General features: G+C 44.3%; 2 protein-coding genes across 2 annotated transcripts in view; one reads left to right on the top strand and one right to left on the bottom strand.

Moving 5' to 3' along the window:
- Window positions 1-16,298, bottom strand: part of GPR87 (G protein-coupled receptor 87) — a 121,242-nt gene extending 104,944 nt beyond the window's left edge. Inside the window, exon 1 of the mRNA XM_069618386.1 lies at window positions 16,170-16,298. The gene's annotated coding sequence lies outside the window, so the exon portion shown is untranslated. The remainder of the gene's footprint in view (window positions 1-16,169) is intronic.
- On the top strand, window positions 2,591-4,852 carry LOC138492922 (E3 SUMO-protein ligase KIAA1586-like). The gene has a single exon (XM_069620218.1). It carries the CDS (start codon window positions 2,591-2,593, stop codon window positions 4,850-4,852), a length of 2,262 nt encoding a protein of 753 aa, XP_069476319.1.
- Window positions 16,299-16,741: the final 443 nt, after the last annotated feature.

Genomic DNA, 16,741 nt, shown 5'->3' on the forward strand with positions numbered 1-16,741 from the left:
GAAAGTATGAATGTTAGCCCTAGTGCCAATACCATAACTTGCAACGTTGCACCTTTCTGTACCAAGACTTATGCAGGGCCTTCAATGGGGCTTGAAATTAGTGCTTTGAAATGCTTGCCTTATAAGTTGCCTTTTGACACTGGTTCCTCCACATCAACCACTTGCTGACAAAGGAGGATTTAAAGATTTTCAGTGGGCATTGTGTTTCAGCTCCCTGCTGGCTGGCCGTCTTGTGATAATCAGCGGCTTTTAACTCCTAGCTGTATTTCTTTGTCTGCATTATAATGTATGTACCAAACGGGTGCCTTAGACTGTTTTCCGCTCTAAGTAATCATCTTCAGCCATGCCTAGGTAAAGAAAACATAAGTGTTATCAGGTGGCTAGACTGGCCTGCATTGAATATTGGGCAGTCTAGCCAGTAATAACACTTATGGTGCACAGCTAGTCTGGATATACATTCCGTGGCATGTTTCTTTTTTTTTTAGTGGCTGTGAGTCCTTATATGGTAATACTGGCCCAGATGCCTTTGGGTTTGGCGCGCTTTACATATGCTGAATAAATAAATAAAATAGATTGATTGCAGTCTCCATGGACATTCTTCAGTTCAAAAATTAATCAGCCACCACTGAACATCATCTACCTGTCACTGTGTATGATGTGTGTTTTAATGTGCACAAAGGGGCAGGGCAGTCCTCCCTAAAGCTGGCGTCACACCACCCGCCGTCATGCCATCCTATATATATTTATGCATAAAAATGTTAGTCTGGAGTGAACTTGTCTTCAGTAGAGAAACATAACTTAGCTGTAGTTGATTTGCTGTCATAATAAAGAACCATATTTGGGATCCTCCACACACACCAGGGAGAGTTATCGCATCTCCTGTTTGCAGCGGCGCCGCTGGTGGCCCAATACAAAAAATCATTAGGGGGCCTCACCAAACATTTTGCCCCGGCCTCGCCACACTTTGTGACAGCCCTGCCTCCTGCTCTTGTCTTCATGATTACACACAGCTGCTTTCTTTCCAAGGAGAGAGTCTTCCCTCTTGGCGAATCTCAGCTCTTTGAATTCTCGGCTTTTCCCTGGTGTCGTCATTTTCTTTGTCAAGTGTTTTTCCATTAGGGCTCTGCTTCTGTCTCTCCATTGACCTTCTTATGCGGATTTCTTTACGTCCCGTCTCTCGTCGCCATTTGTAGGGTTCTTACTTCTAATGTATTTAAATAAACTTCTTACAAATTCAGATTTGTGTTCACTTGTGATGTACTGGTTATACAGAGCTCAGCATTGCATTCTCATATTATGGCACATTTAACCAACCGCTTCGAACGGTCTCCACGGCCAGAATGTTCGGGCATATATGGTTCTACCCTAGGGTGTGCTCCTTCATTACATAGCATGTGAGGTCAGCACCTGGCGGCAGCGCCTGGTGTCCCACCTCACTACATAATGCCCCTGTGCCATTGAAGACAATTCCAAGTGCTTCCCCTTCATAGTATCTGCCAAGTTGTGGAGCTGCCTCTTTGCTTTGAATCCTTATTTGTGTATGCTTGCTCCACAAATCAACCATGTATTGGGAAGTGATAAGTAAACTCACTGAAAGTGAGTGTGTTTGTTTGTTTCCTCATTTATAAGGCGCACCAAACCCTCGGGTAACTGGGCGCAAAGGTTACAAGGTTACTTTAAGCTTCATGTTACAGACATTGCATGATATATACATAAGGTACAAAATTGGGAGTACAAAGAGTCCAAAACAGATGATACAGTATGGGAGACTATATTGCAAGCATCAAGGTAGATAAAAGGTCAACAGGATAGTCAAGAATAAAGTGAGAACTATAGGTTATAGTGTAAAATTGTGTGGAAAGTGTAAGAACTAAAAGTATATGATTAACTGCAGAGAGGTCCAAGGGAAAACAGTAAAGGGTTAGGCAGCCGACAGTAGCCATGGCCTTTTACCACACTACGCTCTATGCTAAATCTGTCTCTTGGATGCTGCAGTGTGCGCCCCCTGGCTACAGGGTGCATTCAGGAGCTTTGCATCATCACATCGATTCCCAGAAGTAAGATGCGAGGTTGGGGACACTACATACCTCTGTCAACTGAACTCACACTCTTGTGTTGTAAGATATCACATCCCATCCTATAGGAAGGGTCTCATTATTGGAATAGGAAGGATTGAGATTTCACATCTCAGGCTATGGGAAGGGTCTCATGTTTGGAATGGGAAGGAGTTGGATATCACATCTCATGTTATAGGAAGGGTCTCAGGTTTGGTATTAGAAGCATTGAGATATCACATCTCATGTTACAGGATGGATCTCAGGTTAGGAATGGCAAGGTGTTGGATATCACATCTTATGCTACAGGAAGGCTTTGAATCCATTTATTAGTGGTTGTTAGGTTTATTTACCACCCAAATTAGAATACTGCCTTTGTCACTGCAATAAGATGTAGTAATTTATATATAAACTAGGTTCAGAGCAGTAAACCACATTTTCTTTTTTTACAGATAGGAAGCCGAGAGTTTCGGCCGTGCACAGGTTAGAAACAGATCTGCTAGTGATACACCCAAGATTTTGAGCAGCCATTAACGATGTCTGCGGTACTTCCCAAGCGCAAGTCTGTGCAGACTTCATTGTTTGACTACTTGCCATCAGCGAAAAGATGTAAGGTGGAGGAGGCTGCCACCATTCTGAGTGGGGATGAGGAAGCTAGCCCAGTCAATTCGAGAAGTGAGGCACCAGAAATATGCCAGGATTCTTGCGCTAAGGAGGCCAGTAGCTCCAGTGCATCTCCCCCTACACTGCAGCCTGTGCCAGAAGAGCCTCTTCTAACCCCTGATTGCTGGAGCGTGCAGCAATGGTGCTATTTTAAGGGGGAATATGAATGGATTTTTCTGGCTTCAGGCCACATTGGATGCTCTGTGTGTAGGGACGTGAAAGCAACAGGTGGCTTATCCGTGCACTCCTGTGGGCAAGGTTTGCGCATAAGCATGGAATGGGCCGATGGAAAGGTGGGTCCTTCAGGTTTTGGCAAACATGCTAGGCAGAAGCAGCTCCGAAAGAAGATTATGGAGCACAAGTCAAGTGGTGCTCATAAGGCATCACAAGACATTCTAACAGCGCGAAAAAATAACCACTTGACAGAAGTCATGCAGCAAAGCAGTGGCAAACATTTGGAAAGCACATGCAGAGTGTTTCACACTGTTTTCTACTTGACCAAAAAGAATCGGCCATTCACAGATCACCCTGATTTGGTGGACCTCCAGGAGGTGAATGGTGTTGAAATGGGTCGTGTGCTGCGCAGTAATGTTACTTCAACAGAGATAGTGAGACATATTGCATCAGAAATGCAAAAGAAGTTAGTGTGTTATATCAGAGAACACAAGCCAAAGATTTCTGTGTTTGTGGACGAGAGCACCACTGTCAGCAACAAATCAACTTTGATTATTTATCTGCGGGGTCTTTTCGGGGCTCATTGTAAACCAGTCACCATTTTCTTTGGTCTAGTGGATCTCCAAGAGACAAATGCCTTGGCCATAAAGGAAGCTCTGCTGGGGTATTTTGAGAATGTTGGCATCACAAAGACCCTGTTGCATGAGATCTGGATTGCTATTTGTTCGGATGGTGCAGCTGTAATGTTTGGTAGCAAAGGGGGGGTGATAACATTATTGCGAGCGGAATTCCCAAATCTTGTGTTATCGTGGCATTGTCTAGCTCACCGCCTTGAACTGGCCGTTGGAGACACTATTGATGATGTTGGTGGGGCCAATCATTTTAAAATGTTCATGGACTCTTTATATGCCACATACAGCATGTCACCAAAAAACACAAGACAGCTACAAATGGCTGCCAGTGATCTGGGTTTGCAGCTGCAGAAGATAGGGAAGATGCTGGACACACGATGGGTTGCATCAAGTTATAGGACGGTTCAAGCTGTTTGGAACTGCTTCCCTGCTTTGTGTAAGCATATCGAAGAAGCTGCTAAGGATCTCTCAAGACCCACAAGGGACAGAAGCAAATATGACGGTCTGCTTAAGAAGCTTACCTCCAACTCTTTTGTGAAAGATTTAGGGCTTATGTGCGATGCCCTTCAAGAACTGAAAGACTTGTCTCTGGCTCTTCAGAGCCGGGATATCACAATTGTGGATGCACACAGACTCTTGGTGGGGCAAGTACGGAGATTCTTTGCGATGAAAGAATCTCCGGGGGAGTTTGCTTCTACTGCTCAGAGTGCAGTTGATTGTGGACACTTCAAGGGCGTTCATATTTCCCAGGGAAGGGCAAACTCTGTGTCTCTGAATGAAAGGCAATTTTATCAAAGCCTTTCAGTTAACCTTGCCAAAAGGTGTGCTCCAGACTTGGATAAAGAACTTGTAGCCAGTTTCAGTGTCTTGGATGCAAAGAATTTACCGAATGATGAAGACATTGTACTTTATGGTGAAAATGAGATTCAGAGACTGTGTACGAAATTTCAACTCCCAATCAGAGACACCATCCATGCCTTCAGGGATTTTAAGGACTTTGGTGGCAAAAGGTGCCTTGAAGCATTTAGGGCTTTGGTTGCTTGCATGGAAACGTTGCCCGCAAGTAATGCAGATTGCGAAAGGGGCTTCAGCGCCATGAATTTAATTGCTTCGCCAAGCCGAGCATCCCTCCATGTGGCCACTATTTCCTCATGTTTATGGCTGAAACTTAATGGCCCTCCAGTAAAAGCATTTAAGCCATTGTCCTTTGTAAAAAGCTGGCTGGCAAAAGGGAGACGAACAGCTGAGGAAACGCACTGCGAGCAAGCTCATGCAAAGAAGGACTCCCTTGAAGATTATTATGTGGGGTTCTGGGAAATCGTCAATTAATTGTTTACACATTTGAATGCACCTGTTAATGTACTTCAACACCTATCCTTTTGTCAACGGCCCAGTTAAGGGTCCAATACATAATCAACTTGAGCTTTGATTTGTTATACTTTAAGCCACGTAGCAAGCAGTCTGCTACACAATATGTACTTAGTAATGTTGGGCCGACCAGTTGGGAAATTGTCAATTAATTGTCTACACATTTGAATGCACCTGTTAATGTACCTCAACACCTATCCTTTTGTCAACGGCCCAGTTAAGGGTCCAATAAATAAACACCTTGAGCTTTGATTTGTTATACTTTAAGCCATGTAGCAAGCAGTCTGCTACACAATATGTACTTCGTAATGTAGGCCCAACCAGTTTTACCATGTTGCATTTAGGCCCCGCCCACCAATTGGGCCACGCCCATCATGTCTTAGGCCACGCCCCCAAATGAGGGCCCCCCCTCAGTTTCTTACCCCACTTAAAGCACTGGGGCCTCCTGATGTCATACACAGAGTGCCTTGTTGCACAGGAAGTGGGGGTGACAGGAAGTGAAGAAAGGCACACAGCAAAGCAAGATGGATGAACCATTGCTTAAGCCCACTTGTGTTTTCTGACTTCCCCATCTCCACCCCTATCTCTGCCTGCAGCTTAAACGGTTCTCTGATGTGCCAGTCCCATGTTTGAGGCAGGCCTTTGATATGGAATTGCCTCTTGGAAGGCAGGTTCTCAGTAGATCTCCAGTTGGGAGAGAGGATTTACCAATCGTGCCAGAGAGGTAAAAGAGGTAGGCATCCTGCCATTTTGCTCATTCAGTGCAATACAGACTGCCAGAATGCCTGGAATACAAATAGCCTTTCACAGCTGGTCTGATATCACAGGGTTGATACTGGTATGATTCCAATAGAATGTGGTTAATACTTATGCGAACTATCAGCATCCACACTAAAACCTAGGTATGGCTTATATGTTAAAATGACCCTTCCACCAGGGATAGTAATGATTATAGCATTTTGAAACAGAGGTGCTGGGGTTAATGTAGGCCCTGCCTGGAGGAGCTTTGTGCTCAGCAGCTGTCAAAATGCCACATAAGGCATTTGATCTGCTCTGTGCCACTGGAGAGCAGGTGCTAAAGCTCAAACAGCAGGGCACATGTATACACTATGCTTTTAACATGGAGTTGTATCAAAGACCACCCTTCCTGAAATGGATTACCCACATCATTTTATATGTAATACACATTTTAAAAAATACTAGGCCTTCTATATGATAGGATATAATATGGCATTTACAACGTGCCTATACACAAGTGTTTCAAGTGTTATAACCTTGCCAGCTAGGAATCCTTCACATGTGTCATTTGAATTTCCTAACGTATGGGTTCTAGGATAAGCTATGAAACCCTGTCTTCATAGTCTCTATGGGTTTACACCTGAAAATGCCTGCTGAAAAAGTCTCTCTCAGTAAAATCTTCCACAATAATGCCAAACGAAAAGACATATTAAACAAATGGGAGAGTTTTTTTAAACGGTGGCAGGTAAGAGTGAGGATTCAAAGGGGTATTGGGTGTAACCCTCCAGTGTGGACAATTGGGCAAAATTGCCTTATAAAAAGGGTTCCATGTAATAAAGTTGCCGCGAAAAAAAGGGTGTTTAAAAATACAATTGCGGCATATATGCTGTGGTGTGCCCCCGACAATCCATGTAATGGATTTGGGGGACAGCCCCTGGCCCATTATACCGAATAAGGGGAGCAAGGATCACCCCCGAACCTACGCTTCGCTTGTGTGGTATAATGCAAACAATTTTACCAGGTCACACCACAGCCTTTCTGCCTTGATTTTTTTTGTAAAAATAGCCATTTTTCAGCAACCACATTATTGGATAACAAAAAAAAAAAAAGGTTGGATTCAGAGGATGTTACGGAGAAACATTATTTTCGGGGGGATGTTTTCACATAGAACCCTTTTAAATCTCATTATCTCATTTGCCTCCATGCGCAAGATTCTGGATTATATTTGCAATTTCCTTTTTGCCTGTGCATAATAACAACAATCTTTATAAAATACCTGTTAAACTACCATGTGTCCATTTAGGAACATGTGTTACTGTTCAACATTATCATATGAATGGTCAATAATACAAAAGAAAACATGCATTAAATGAAATAGGCTTCGACACAGAGAGCTGCAAACTCTGGTGAGGATTAAAAGCGTGACTGAAAACACTCCAACAGTGAAACCGGCACATTCTTCCATGCACACCATCACCAGTAGAAACAAGACAAAGGACGTTGTGATCAGAATCAGTGCTAACAATTAGATTAAGTTAAAATAGAAATGCATGCATTAAACGCTCCAAAAACTCAGTCATTGCGCATGCGCAAGTTCAGCTGCGGTAGTAACGCATGAAAATTGTATGCAACGGCACACCTAGGGTGACATAGAAATATAGTTTTCAGCCACTGAAACAACAAAGAAAGCAGTAAAGCATAATGCACAGCACGCATGAAGCATAACGCACACTGCAGCGGTCCAACCAACTGCAGTAGGATAAATGTGTTTCAATGAATAGTAACTGGATAGCAAAAGTTGGAGCACCAGCCTGCGCTGTTTAACAGTGAACTTTACACTGAGCAGATACATTCCAATACAATGAATGCCGAACAGTACTGCAAGCATAGCAGTCCCAATGAGACCAGCAACAGAACCAAGGCAGACTTCAGAGTCATCCTTAGTCACTCCCCGTCACCCACTGCTAAAAGGACTGATTGCACCGTCGGCAAAATGCAGAGAGAGAAAACAGCTGGCAGGGCGCAACACCCTGCCGGCATCGTGGGTGTGGCAGTGGGTAGAAATCACAAACATGTCGCGGACAGACTGCACACCTCAGGGCTCCACATCCCCAAGCATCCCGGAATATGCAGCAATATTGCATGGCATTTAACAACACGCGGCTGCTGAACTTCCCTGGAACTGGGCGCCAGCAGAACTCGGGGTAGAGGAGATGGAGATGTTATATAGCCTGTTGTCCAGACTCGGACTTCGCACTGCTGGTGGGGCCGACACGTCTATAGTGAAGCTCAGAAACAAGGAAAAATACTGTGCAAAGTCACTGAGAGGGAGAGCACTGTCGGCGTGGCCACGCTGCGTTTCCTTTTCTGGCAACTAAACGGGTATCTTACAGTATGCGCGTGGTCACGTGATCCATTGATTACCGTATATACGCATGTAGAACCATAGTCATCTTTAGAAGAAGCAATGCCGAAGTGTCTTCTGCTGGAGAACCCGGAAGTTATAAACTCAGTACTGTCATGCGCCCAATTGATTCTTCGTTAGCTTGAATCCTGAAAGGGCCCACTCATCCCTTCAATATTAATATCGGTTCTAATATAGAGTTTAACACCAGATTCCACCTGCTTCTAAGTGCTTTAAAAATTAGACTATTACATGATGTATAGATACGCAATGCATCGAAATTGAAAGGATGAAGGAAGGTGTCAACCTTCCAGAGATTAAAACGTACTCAATGCAGGCCTGCCCAATCTCTGAGGTAAGCATTATTTTAGCTCCTAGAAGTGGGAGGAATCTGACATGCAGCGCTACATCTCTGCATGATAGTGTAATGAACATATTATTACAATAAAGTAGTTGCGTCCTAGAATTGTCGCTCACATATTCAAAGCCTGGGCCGCTTGCTTTTCCCACTGTACCACAGCAGGGGTCGAAATTTAGATTTCATGAGCAGAAGCTAAAACTAGCTCCTGAATATCGGGCATCGCCTAGTAGGCAGGAGCTACCTCTAGAGGACCAGGAGCCTTGTACATACCATGCCGCAAATCTAACTTTGATGTGAAATATAAACTTTAAACTTATGTCCAGGATATGCAATCCAAGATGCTTTAAATGCTTCCTTATGTATATATTTCCAAATACAGAAAGCTAAGTCACATAGGTATCTTTGAATGGCACCAGTTGGGCTCTGGAGCCAAAAGTAGCTCCTGGTAGCCAAGCTAAGCCGGCTCTCTAGGCATAAAAGCAGGGGCTAAATAGCTCCCAGCAATTCCCAACCCTGTACAGGTTGTTCCTTTGTGGGCATAGCATGGCATCGGTCAGTTGTCCAGCAAGGCGATATTTTTTGAGGCAATGGTGACAACGAATGGGTCACATTGATGTCAATTAGGGGAAAGGTTGGCTTGTCAGACATGAACTTCTGCGCCTTCTTCCTATAGACCCTAATAATGTTATACATTGAGTTGAGGCTGCTTGTGCAATACAGGCCCTAGCATACAACCCTATTCTTGCTTAAGATATGAACGATGAAAGGGCTTTGTGCATTCGCCTCAATGATTTTTCTTACGGAAAAATTGTTTTTCTCACAATTGTATGTTGTATATCGTTATATTACAGAACCATAATCGATCTCACTTCTTCATTCATTAATGACAGTATATGTACTTTCACGGATATACTTTTTTAGTTTGCACTGTATTTCATTTTGTTCTATTCATTGGGACATAATTCAGTATGTACCATTTGGTCTCAGGTTCGTTAATTGAAAAGAATGTACAATAATATTATTATTATTACCATAAGGGTATTTATTGAGCGTGGACCAATCTTCGGGAAGCAATGAACGCTTTACAATCATAGGGGGAAAAACATAGTCTCGGGAGGATAGCTCAGGGGCAACACGCTCGCCTTGGAAGCAAGATGACGCAATGCAACACAGGTTCAATCCCCAGGTCTGTGCTTAGAAACCTCTGGGTATTAAGTGTGTTATAAATAGCCAATTACAATTATAATAGTGAACATATTTAGGAAAGCAGAAGAAAAAAAAGGAGCTGGTTAGATAACAGGGGAGGGTGGACATTTGGTGCCATGGGGGAGGGGGATTAGTGGGGAGCCGATCACCGAGTCTCGTGCAGGGTGTGTGAACCTAGGTGTTGAGGAGGAGCCATTCCGTGAAGAGGAAGGCCTTGAACTGTAGAAGCGATGGGGCGAGTCTGATGTTGATGGTGAGGACGTTCCAGAGTCCAGTGTAATATTACGCTGAATAATAAGTTATTGGCAATGCATACAGTTTAGCTTGAGGTACATTCATTCGTGAGAATGCACACAATGTACAGATTTGGCAATTCCATGGCCATGACGTTATGCCCACAGGGCTTTTTCAAGGAGAGCACATTGAGTTTCTATAAAAGTCCCCTGTAGTAGGTTCCAGGCAAAACATTAATTAGTCAAAAAGGGGTTCCCTGAAGTGGTTTCTTATATCTCCAAGCATGTCAAATCTATGCAATATTATTTGGATGTATACTCCACCCCGCCGTAATCGGCTTGTTCTGTGTACTTTTTTCTAGTACTTTAGATTTTCATTCACATATCTCTGGTATGGTGTATCCTCAACTCCCCGTGCTCAGCAAAGACTGGGATCCCGCCTGCTGTCCAACGCGCAGGACGCCAGTTTTTGGCAAAAGATCAAAAATCTGATCCCCCCCCATCTATGGAGGACTAGATAGCATCTCAATGTACTAGCCTTGAAAAAGCCCTGTGGGCGAAACTCATAGGCAGGACACGAAGCCGGCTCATCTGTACATATTGTGCATTCTAACTAATGAACGTACCTGAAGCTGAAGTGTTATGTATTATGCAACCAAATTGCACTTACTGTACGCTGACATTAATGAACGAAAAGCAGTGCAAAATAAGAAAAATATGTCAGTGAAACTCCAGATACTGTACACTGCCATTAATAAATGAAGAACTGAGATGGATTACGGTTCTGTAATATAATAAAAAGAACCGATATACAACATAGATGTGTGGGAAAAAAAATGATCAGTACGAAAAATCGTTGAGGGGTTTGCACAAATGCCTTTCATCTTTCACATTGATGGCAAGTCTGCATAAAGCACACATGCCAGCATTATCCATCCCATTCGGGAGACGCCAGCCAGTACTTGGTTTAACTTTGCATTCTGGGATTTGTAGTCTTGATTTCATAGTGGGGAATCTACGACTCCAAGTCCCAGAATGCAATGCACGCTGGCAGGTACGACCAGGGCATACAAGCACCAATGAAGAAATAGTATATAAGGCATGTTCTGGCTACAGAATTCTGTTAAAAAAAATACCCAATGACATGTTAAATGTTCGGGTAATGTTCATTCTTGTCTTGCAAATTATGATTGCAACAGGCAGGGTTATCCGATGTGGATCGAAAAACGTGGCAATTTAGTTTACCTGTGTGGCTCAAGTCCACACAACTGCTTTACCAAGAAGACCAAATAAACGCCCCACACACACGCTTTGTGGGGTGAACCAATCAGACGCTGTGCACGTGAGTCTTTGAATGCAGAAGTTCCTGTCTCACACATTAACCGGCTAATATATGCGGAGAACGTTTGATGCACGCCCCCACACGCCGCGCCTCCCCACAAGCCTGCACGGCATGTTTAACATGGATATGGCAGGTAAAGTGAAGCGGGAAGTGGGTGGGTAACGGCTGCGTGGGGTGTGCATTCGCCAGAGGCCTTGCATGGAGAGGCTCGCTGAGCCTTACGACATAGCAGCACTGCACGGTTACGAGCATGTGGGACACCCCGGAGAGTTCCTGAAACAAAAGAGACTTGAAGTGCCTCCAAGTGTTCCCTTTAGAGGCCGGTATTCTTCGAAATAGGCCTGAACTTCGCCATTTTCTCTGACAGAACGTATTACACGTTGTTTTTTTTTTCTTCAGTTGATTGCTATCTTTTGGTGCTGTTTCAAACACAGGAAGGACTTTGTTCAGATTTTGTTGATCATGAATGGCACACAGCGTTCCCTCCCTAAAGAACGGGTGTAATTGATTATATTTTGTCGAGATATTGTGAAACACGATTTCTTTTGGCATGCGTAATAATCACCTCACACAGGATCGTCAGTGGATCTTGAGGAAGAAATGGCCGACTCAATCACATCGTCTAATTAACCAAGACATTGATTGCACTGGCGTGGGAAATATGCATTGCACTGGCGTGGGAAATATGCATTGCACTGGCCTGGGAAATATGCATTGCACAGGCGTGGGAAATATTCATTGCACTGGCTTGGGAAATATGCATTGCACTGGCGTGGGAAACATCCCTGCAGCCAATGGCGATGGCCCACCTTCACTGGAGCTCCTGGACGTTCCATGACTTTCAGGAATCAAGGTTTAAGCTTGGCTCGATGTACACGTTAGGATATTTGCACCAGTTCTAGTGCAATTTTGCACGATATTAGAATTAGGGGTAACAATAGCACTAGTGCAATAAATACCATTCTTTCAATGTGTGTTTGTACTAGGGCCCTGTTTGCACTAATGCTCATGGAGAGGGGTATTGGCAATACGAAAGGTATGTAGAGCAAAAACGCATTTGAAGAATGATTTTGCATAAGGGCAAGTGCTAATAACATGCAAAATTGCCTGGAAAAACATTTCTGTAATGAGGTCCCTGTAGTGGTGCCAGTCACGCAGGATTGCGTACCACGGGCTGGCGCCCAAGAGCCCATACAGCAATCTCTTAATGGATTTTCTTTAAAGGATCTTATCAGAATCTTCTAAGATCTTTCATCTTCAAACTTATATAAGAATTTTATAAGTATTCAAGAATTGTTATAGTGTCATATAAGTTCTTATATAAGTCTTAATATTGTGCCCAAAATCTCACAAGTTTCTCACAATTTCTTGTAAGTTACTCATAAGAATCTCATGGGTGATTTCTGTATGGGGAAGCTAACACTGAACTCATTTGAAGGAAGACTGCATGTGTGGATTTCTGCCCACGCACAAGGTAATTCACTGTGTGTTTTGCTAAGCACAGCGACTAATGGTGCACAGGTGTGGCAAAAGCAGCATGTACTATGGGCCTCATTTTGGCAGTAATACGGTGGTAATTCTACGAATTACCGCCAAAATCAGTTAACTTTACCGCCACTTGGTCCTTGTGATTACAAGTGGTGCTAGGGCGGTGGTAGTCCACATTTAAGGAGTCCATAGGACTCCATCAGGTTTTTGGCATAATTACAGGTGCAGTACAACACCACAGTAATTCCGCCATTTTGTAGCTTTGAAGTGGAGGATTTAGCTCCAGCAAGATGCTAGAAGTAAATCCTCCCCTTCACAGTCAAACTCGGGATTTGGCGGAGTGGTAAAAACAGTGCTGATTCAGTTCCCGCCTAAATAAATGGTTGGCTCTAAGGGTTGTGCCATTTGGGTTTCAGGCCAATGATTTTAGGGATAAATTGCAACCGATGGGCCATCACAGTGTGGCTTCAACTCACCACTAGTGAGAGCCTCAGTGAATCAAAGGAGAGTTCAGGGCAAGGCCTCGTATAAATGTGAGTGCAAAGCTAAATTATTTTGGTGACAGCGACACTATCGCACCACAGCGAATGCCCAGTGGTAGCAGCAACCACAGCTCCCATGCACATTGGCATGGCCATCTTGAGGGGTGGCTCCTGAAAGCCAAGAGAGACAGGGGGCACTCCATGCCTTGCAGCCACCCTTCTCCAGAGCCTCAAACGCTAATGAGGGTCTAGGAAATAAGGGCCTAAGTTTGACAGCATATCTACTTAGTGCGGCTGGAAAAATCCGGGCGGCTGCCTTGTGAGCCACATTTGAATTCCTGCCTTGGAATTCAGAAGGTGGATACCACGCTTGACAGTTTTTCTATTACTGTGAAGATCTCTGAATGTTCAGAGGACTACAAGTATTTAATGAAGGGCATAAATCAATACTTTGACCCTCCCCTTTTAAAATGATTTATTTTGCACTAGCCTAGTGATTTTAAGACACCCCCACAAATGTCTGAAGCGTGAATCACACACGTTAATAATTTGCAGAAGGCCGTCGCCAAGAGGTGTTGCTGCACATTATAAAGTTTCTTAACAATTAATTGTTGAGTGTCATCTTGTTTATCTCAACACAATATGGGGTAATGCTGTGCCTGCATTTTCTGTTCCATGCCATGCAAAGCTATGCATGCCATCATTAGCCGGGTCGAACATTCTGAAGAAATACCTCGACTGCTTCCACCTCCACGGTTTGGGCCCACGCAACTGAATTGTCCACATTATCTGCATGGTGCAGTTTCAGGCACACGAGCCTGCTTGGATGTGGCACCCGTGCCCAGTACTTTAAGTTGGGTGGTAAATGGAGGGGGTCATCATTAGGGTGTGTGGCCGAAGTACGATTGCTTAGGCCACATCCCCCAACACGAGTCGCCCATAGCCCTTGCATTCAAGGAGCCGTGGTTAAAGAAATGCCTGCTGGGGTCGCTGACCCTCCAAGGCAAACCTTTAACCACACGGCTCCTTGAATGCAATAGTCGGCCTGCTGCGTGGTGTCGCTTTATTCCAAAATAGGAGGAAGGCTGGATTGGCCAGCCTCTCCTTTTGTTTCTGAGTAAAGAGCTAACACACAGTGGAAGCCCTTTAACCAAGCACGGTTAATGGGCTTCCTGCCGCATGTTAACTCTTTACTCAGAAACAAGAGGAGAGGCTGGCCAATCCACCCCTTCTCCTGCTTCTGAATAAAGAGACATCACGCAGCAGGTTTTGCCAAATGGAGGAGTCAGCATTTTGCATGAGAAAAAAGACAAGGTGATGCCTTTTTTTTCTAAACCGAAATGCTGACACCTGCAGGCAGCCATGCAGTGCACGGCTAAATGGCTGCGTGAGAGGTCGGCATGATTTACAGCAACTCAATATGGCTGCTTTGTTTGACGTGAAATTTGTGACATCAATTTCGATTATTGATTCAAAAGGTTTATCTACTGAGGAGCCTGACTGAACAGGAAAATAACTATGTTATATACTTAACCTTTCATTCACTCCCCCTGTTCTTCACACTTTACCATATTCTGTTCTGCCACTCTGATTTTGTGACTGACTCATTCCGTGTTCTTTTTCCATTTGTTTTTTAACCTTTATGTGTCATCAGCCAGCAGTATGCGGCTATGTTGAATTATTAAAAATGATATAAACTCACCATTTGTTTGACAGTTAGCCTCCTTTCCTACCTCTTGTAGTATTGATTAGTGAATGAATGGCATTGCGTGTGTAGGCGACACCGTGGAATACCTGCCCCGTCCGGAGCCTGCACAGGAAGACGGTGTAGAGCATTTACAGAACTGATATAATAACATCAATGTATGTGCACCTGTTAATACAACAATTAAGGAAATTGAGCTAATTTGCTCCCTCTGAAGGCTGAACTGGGTCAGCCATGCCCAATCCCCCTTTACAACTGACACCTCATTTACCAAGGGCAATTAGACTTTCGCCCCCAACTATCACGCCGTTAACATCACAGGATTAACCAAGTCGAGCTAGGACCCCCTGTCCCTCATCCTTTTGGTATCTCTCAGCACTAACCTAGTCATCATTTCATCTTGTGCTTCTTGCCACACACACCAGATCCAAATGCCATGGGTACCCCTCAACAGCCCACACTAGCTCCAAAAGAGCTGTTTAGAGGTTTGCCGGCATACCTTTGCAGCCCTTCTACAATTGCACCACACGCATGCCCCATAACCCCCAGGCACACCCCTCTCCTGGCAGACCGCATTCGTCAGGGGTGGGGCTTAAGGTTAATAGCACCTGGGGCTCCCTTCTGGATACACCCCCTCAAAGTGTACCCAACCAGGACCAAATGGAAACATAACAGAACACAGATTCTTCTGATCTCTCATCGCTGCTTAAGGGCTGACACCTGCCTCTCCCTCTCCACCCACTAACCCCACGAATCTCCTCCTTTCTGTCACCATCAGCCAATGTTGCTTTGTCAGTCCACAGTTCAGTGGAATGACACTGAACATGCTACTGTTCGAAAGTGAAGGTCTTATAGTAACTGTGAAGAAAGCTGCACCAGTGAAGGGGCCTCTGCTGAGACACGAGTGGGGCCTTCAAGTCGCAGGTTCCATTTATGGCAAGCCTGACTCAGCCTTTCCTCCATTCGAGATCAATAAAATGCGTACCAATTTCGGTCGGGTGATAACAATTGTACACACGATGCTATACAACAAGTGACGCATTTTAACACGTGGATAATACATTCGGGGTTTTCTTTTTGTAATGTTCACGTATAGTGCGTTGCTCTAACTGGACTGACATCCCCATAAAACACATTGGTCGATACAGACATAGCTATGCTGTAAATGACGCCATTGTGTAGTGGCGAGCATTAGCTTTGATGCTGCTCTTGATCATATCCGCCGCTTGCTGTCACAGCCTGAACTCGCAAAGTTGTGAATCCGCCCACCTGCACACTGACAGCCATCAAAGAACGTGTTGCACGGACAGTGGTCTTACCTCGATCTGCGACCCCGCCAGAGGAAGAGTTTGCCTCAGAGACGTAGACGATCGATCGGGAACATGTTGCTCGCGAAGTGCAGATTTCGCTAGTGGAGGGTCACGTGATTGCCGTTGGAGCTAGCCTCGCCCAACAGGTTCCAACCTGAGGTCGGGATAATGAGCGGGAGCTTAACTGCTGTCTGGGCACCACCTGACGTGGGATGTGTCATTAATGTGTTTACTGCATTTAAAGCACACATCTTCCCGTATTTAATGTGGAAGAGCAACATTAAAATTTTGTTTCAGAGCAAATGGCTATTAAAATTTCATTTTTTTTTTGTCAAACTAGTTTTATGAAAGAAGCAGACTGAAGTTGGTAGGGACTCCTTCCTTTAAACGTTTTGAAATGTGGCAGCATTCGGTTTGGACAGTCAACTAAATAAGAGGTACAACAACACATAATTGATGAAGTGTCTTTACTTAAATGAAGTGAATGAAATTAAACTGTTCATGCTGTGTTTACTAAACCCGTTTACAGAAAGCCTTTCCAACACGCATTGGCACAGGGGCAGATTCGCCTATTTCCCAAA

This window comes from Ambystoma mexicanum, chromosome 10, assembly GCF_040938575.1.
Source record: "Ambystoma mexicanum isolate Mex_15411 chromosome 10, UKY_AmexF1_1, whole genome shotgun sequence".
Lineage (NCBI taxonomy): Eukaryota > Metazoa > Chordata > Amphibia > Caudata > Ambystomatidae > Ambystoma > Ambystoma mexicanum.